At 44.9% G+C, this 6,239-nt stretch overlaps 1 protein-coding gene across 6 annotated transcripts in view; it reads left to right on the top strand.

Moving 5' to 3' along the window:
• Positions 1-6,239, top strand: part of LOC308058147 (uncharacterized protein) — a 40,079-nt gene that overhangs the window by 19,976 nt on the left and 13,864 nt on the right. For all 6 annotated transcript variants that reach the window (XM_080373522.1, XM_080373525.1, XM_080373527.1 and 3 more), the window contains exon 3: positions 6,145-6,196. In XM_080373522.1, coding sequence (XP_080229648.1) covers positions 6,145-6,196 — 52 coding nt within the window. The remainder of the gene's footprint in view (positions 1-6,144; positions 6,197-6,239) is intronic.

Raw genomic sequence — 6,239 nt, 5'->3', positions numbered from 1 at the left:
GTTTCCTTTCCTAGTTTGACAGCTCTTGTGCCACCACTTTATTTTCTTTTTCCTGCAGGTATACCTGAGGGGTGAGGACATTCTCAGGCAGTATTTTGTTTCAATGGCAGTGGTGCCTTTGAACCTCAGTTTTGGGACACTGCCTGGCCAATGGATAAATGCAGACCAGAAAGGTCACCCTTCCCCAACTGTCCCCAGCTGAGCTGGCAGCCACTGCGGCTTTTCACAGGCATTCCACAGTCTGACTCTAACCATCGCTAATGCTCTGCAGAATAGTAAATAACAACAAAAGTATTACCAGTTAGAATTAAGATTAAGGAATATTTTCCAGTCTGTAGCATGTTTTATCCAGGAGACTGTGCCGACATTTTAATGTCAATGCACTTCATGTGTTAAGCAGTCATCTGCACATCTCTGACTGCTAGGGCAGAGCCATGCTGCAGTACCTGTGACTGTCCCCAAATGTCATCTGAATGTCACAGTCAAGAGAGCTCACAAGCTGGGCTGCTGCTTGCCAGGTCCCGAAGCTAACTGCTTAAATAGCCAAACCCAGCCAGTGACAAAATCATACCTCTCCAGGCAGTTGCTTTTATTTTGTATGTTTCTTTTCTCTATATCTACCAGGAGACAGCTTCTCCACCCCTCAGCATACATTCACATTTTTCTTACAAACTCCTTAGTGAAATTTTTTTGTAGAAAATTATTATTTTTTTCCCCTTCCAACCAATTCAAAACAGAGCCCAAGCTCCCTGGGCTTTTGTCAAAAGAAACTATTTTTCAAATGTTTTGACTTCAATGAAAATATCAGGTAAACCAAAACCAATGCTGTCCCTTGCAGGGCTCCACTGTGGCGACTGGGTGTTAGTAGTGGCCTTCATTTCCCCGTGGCAGTGTGCAACTAGTCTGTCTGCTGCTCCCCTCCTGCATCCCCTGCCTCAGCTATTGCACATCCTCCAACCCTGAAGGCTGGTTCGGTAGAGGAACTTTGTTTTCCTTGGCCTTTTGGAAGCTGCATTTCTAGCTCTTGATGAATAAATGCAAAATATAGGCCATCACACTGGGTACAAGAGAATGTGGGCAAGGTGGCGAAGCTTAAATATAATCTCTCTTGCAGTATATAGAAATTCCTGCTTTCAGGGTCTGAGCTTTTCATAGCTGTAAGAGTTAAACTTGCATGTGTTACATCTAACTAGCCTTTTTTCTTTTTAAAGAGCTTGCAGAACACTTATTTAGACAACAATTTTTTGCTAGCTCTAAAGGAAAACGTCTGGTGGAAAATGTCTTCCAGATACCAAATACTTTATTTTTATACCCTCGCCAATCTTCAAGAGAGACAGAAACATGCTCCCTGCACTATGGCAGCAGTCTAGGCTGATACACAAATTGAGTAGGCTGTTCTTGCTCCATTACCCCTATTTAATTTCACTGTAACTATCCATGAAGCAGAGTATTATTCAAACCAAAAAGTACACCGGCAATCTGAGATTCTACTGGCTGAAGTTTACTCTGCGCAGCCTGTTTAGAAAGTCAGACCATGCTGCTCACATGCACAGTTTGTCTTTTTGCTTGTCACATGTTTACAAAATAATGTAATATTCTGCTCTTGCCAACCAACAGAAAAAAAGGAACATATTTTTTTCCCCAATACACATCTTTATGTGCTGATCACTGTGAACACCTCCTACCAGGGGTCCTACAGTGCAGGACCAGGATTACACTCACTCCTTTTTACAGTGGCATTCATGCCTTTTCATTGCTCTGTGAACTTTTTTTTTTTTAAAAAAAAAAAAGGAAGACGTACCTCCGTCAACTATTGACTGTGTATAAATGGAGACTATCCCTAGTCCTGTAGCCTCTTGACAGAGCATTACTCTCCTGCTGTATGCCCACATTGCCTGCATGCTATCCCAGGGAGGCCTTGATTACAATACCTTATTTCTTGTCAGACATGAAGCATTTAAGTGAGATCTGACACATGTGGAAGCCATGCCATGACCTGTGCCAAGTAACCTCACTTGTATTGCACTGGAAGCATCTTTTCCCCCCCTCTTTACTGCACTAACTGCTTTGAGGATATTGGTCTCTGGCCCCAGAACTGCTGGCGCTGGTCGGAGCTTGCCTATACTTCCCAGCTATGGGGTTTTAATACAGCTCAGAAAAAGACTGCAGAGTTCGTTAAGCACATCTAAACTTCTTTTAGTTTGAGCCCACCAAGCTCTATTTTATGCTTCTTGCCCTGAATAGGGGCTTGAAATCAGGTGCCAGATGTGTGTTAGCCACAGCCTGTCCTCACTATGGAAAGCATCAGGGTGGTGAGGAGCGGGCTGAGGGGAGAAAGGAAGATGCTTTACCAATGCAGCATGGTCAGAAGTGGGACCAGCTCTCTGAGGCATGGCAAACCTCATCCTGGCTGAAGCGTGCCATTGCAAAGGATGCTAATAGTAACCAATCTCTCAGCCTTGTAAATTCGCCTTCCTTTTCTCTTCGTACTCTATTTGTTTCTCTGGTACCAGGTGTAGCTGTATTCCCTCCCTCCCATTTCTATCTGCTGCTCTTGCTCAGCTAAAAGTAGCAGGCTTTGCCTTGCCAGGGGTAGAAATGGCCCGGGATGGGCTTGGCACCTACTGCCACTCCAATGCACCAAGTCGTCAGCAGTGTCTGCTTGGGCTCATTGCATTCAGCCAGGGCAAAGCTCGCTGGGGAAACTCCAAGTCTCTGCCACACTGCAGCTTTTGTTTGCTGCTTGGGGAGGGAATGAAAGATTCAGTTGTTAGTTGGCCAATAATTCTAATTACTTTTGGCCATGAGGCCTGGCTCAAGTAATGGGGTATTTTTTATTTTCTTTCCCAAGACCCAAGAACAACAGACATGTCCACCTTATTTAATTTTAGTCCTGTCCCATGCAGTCAGACTTTTGCTCGATGGTTGCAACCCATGGATTGCAACTGCATTTTACATCTGCACAGCCTGCCAATGACCTGTTTCCAATTACAACCCCCTCCACGTGCAGCTATTTCATCAAGCTGTCACGTGCTGCCACCTCTCTCCATGCAAGCTGCCCTGCCAGTCACTGCCTGCAGCCCGACCATCACCTGGAGGTGAAGCTCATCCTTTGTCATATAATGCCCTCCTAGAGAATCCTCATCACTTCTGGGCTAAAAGCAGACCTCTCCTCTGCCATCCTCACATTAGACACAACCCAGAAACCATTCCCTGCCTGTTCTGTGTCCTCCGTTTCTGTCCCTCTGCACGTCAGGCTGGTTTGGTTGGAAACCCAAGACAGCCAGACCCAGCTGGAGCTGCCTGCCAGGGAGCACAGGATCACCCTCACAAAGCTGCCAACAGACTTGAGCGTTTTTGTTTACTTGAGAAGTTTGAAGCAATATTTTCTAAAAAAAATTACAACTTGTTTTAAATGGTGGAAACTGGTGTGGTTGCATGTTGGCTGTTTTGTACCCATGAGCTGCACACCAATATGAACCACTGGTCCCCTTGGTGGCAAGGTGCTGCAGCGTGCCACGGGAGAGGCAGTCCAACTACAGAATGAGCTAAAAAAAGACTAAGATCCCCAGTCCTGCAAGCTAGCACATTTCTCCAGGCACTGTGACAGCAGCTCTGAATAGAAGAAAAAAACCCAACCAAACCCTCAAGTTCCCATCAAAATTGTTGGCCAAATCTAGAAACTCTTATCCTTTGCATGTCTTAGTTTTTAACAGTAAATTAAATTGTTCAGTGGAAACCAGATATTCAATACCCAAAGTGTGATGAGGGAAGAAAAAGTTAAAACGGTGATTTCAACCAGTTACCCTTTTTTAATCCTAATTTAAACCTTGGAGGAACAGGACTCTTCCTTCTTGTATTCATGTTTATTCTACCACACTCACACAGAAAGCATCTTTGCCAGGGGTACGTTACTCTCCCTTCGGTTCATGCTGCCAAACTGCAGCGCGGATTTCAAGGCAGTTGTGGTGTGTCCTATGTAGATATTGTAGAGCACAATGTTTATAAAGAATGACAAGGAAAGGAGCCAAACGAACATAAGGTATCTCAGTTTCTTAATGCAAAACTTGCCCTGTCTATCCATAGCTGTCAGTTGCTGATACTTTTAAAATGGATCTTTTATCTTTCCAGCTTTGTCCCAGAGAATATGAATATCTTGTAAGTGGGACAGCTGTATACAAGAATCCCAGGAACATATTTTTGTGTTTCTGAGAACTCAAACATTTAAGTCATGCTAAAAGTTCAAATAAACCCCAAAATGAGACCATCCAGATAACTAAAAAGACTGGGCTGCCAGTGCCTGATGTTCAGTGTGGAAGAAGTATGTGCTAAATTGTGTTTTCTTAGAGAAGAACATTTCCTTTGTGCTTTTTAATCCCTGGGTGGGAATATTTTAAACAAATTTGCTTGTAACATGCCAGTTATTTGAAACAAGAGTATTTCACAGGAATATATCAGATTTGATTAAGTTTTTCTCATGGGTTTTGGCAGGAAAGATCTGGGAGGAGGGGAAGAGATTAAAAAAAATATGAATGCCATGTGGAGAAATCAGGGAATTACAGATGGTCCTCCCGCCATCTACCTGAATACCTTGATCGCCATGCCAATTCATTATTTTGAGGCATGTTTTGTCAGGTCACTCCTGCTGAAATGGTTCTGGTGCCCAATGAGAGCTCCTGGGGTGTGTGGGGGAAGTTGTTACATACACATTTTCCATTCTGAAGAATTTCCTACTCTGTCTGATCTTGCTTGAGACGGCAACACCACTCCTATCTGGAAGCCTTTCCTTGCTTCCCTTTCCTGAACCAGTGCGTTAAGGAAGGGTCTCCCCGACTTTAGCCCCGCGTTCCCCCGAGAAGCCCAGGCAGTGTCAGATGCCACTGTGCCTCCTGGGGTAATAGTGATCTGTCTGGACTGCTTTTGGATTAAATTCTCAAGTGCCAACTCGCTCTCCCCTTTTTCTGTACTCTTCTCTCTATTCACTGGGAATAGTGCTGTGAGTGCATCATGGGGTCTTTTTTCCTCCCTCAATTCCCTTGTCAACCAACAAGCATTTTTTTAAGAGATCCAATGATACGGTGAAGGAATGAAACCCACTGTGCCTGAGAGGGAGCAGACACCGGCTCCTGGCCAGCCTCATCAGGTGGCCTCTGAGACCCCATTCTTAAAAACAAACAGGAATGAAATGGTGACTGAAAACTTGAAATCTTGGCTTCAACACATGACTACAAAAAAACCCCCAAACTTGTACAGAGGAAATTAAATGCCTTAAAACAAGCCAACCCCTCCAACAAGAAGAGGAAAAATGCGAGCCACCAGCACAGATAGTAGGGAGACCAGTAATACGGGTCACATCCTTGCTGGCCAGTACCTTAATGCTCCATGTGTCCCTACACTGTCCCATGGAGAACTGCTGCACACAAAGACAAAACACACACGCTTCAGTCATCATTGCATTCATTGCCGCCAGCCTTTCTTTGTGACATATTTAAATCTTATTCATCCAAAAGTAAACAACACTAAACAACACTAGTTGTTTCATAACGTCAGTTTTCGTAAAAATGTGAAAAAATGGGTTAAGAACGTGCTTTCACCTCCCTTCAGCCAAGGGGTACATCTGCCCAGCCATCATCTACTCTAGCGCTGTCTTTTAATAAAACATTCATACAAACGAACAACATCTGATGCTCTCTGCTTGCTAAATATAACCCAGCACACAATATTGGCTCTGCAGATGAAACATTCTGCCTGACAGGGTAAGGATGGTGCCACTGCCCAGACCAAAGGCAGGATTTTGGTCTTGCTGTTGGGTTACTGCCGTGAGGGAGCAGCCGGCAGGGGGGAGCCTGGGGGGGCTTTGCAAAGGTCTGAACTCTGCTCCTGCTTTCGCAGTGATCATGGGAAGAAGATAGCAGGTTCTTCCCTTCTTCAGCTGACTTCCCACTACATAAGCACGTAATTTTCTCCCCTGGCCTTCAGGCCTTGTTGCCCTGAGCCTTGGCAAGTATTATCAACGCTCCTGCAGGCAGGAGAGCTCACAACCTGCTGGGTGCCCCTTGCAGAATGAGCACAGCTGAGACCTTCCCTTCTGTGGATCTTTGACTCACTCGTGGGCTTGTTGTTGTTGCTGTCTCTCCTTTTCAGGCAGAGAACGTGCCCCAAAAGGAGCTCATCCAACGCATGCAGTGACCAGGAGGTTAGTGCTAATGGCTTCAGCAATTTCTGTTTCTCTCTTTCAT

Source organism: Falco punctatus (genome assembly GCF_963210335.1).
Source record: "Falco punctatus genome assembly, chromosome: 1".
Taxonomy (NCBI): Eukaryota; Metazoa; Chordata; class Aves; order Falconiformes; family Falconidae; genus Falco; species Falco punctatus.
The sequence above is the reverse complement of the archived record's forward strand: the minus strand, read 5'-3'. Positions and strand labels throughout refer to the sequence as shown.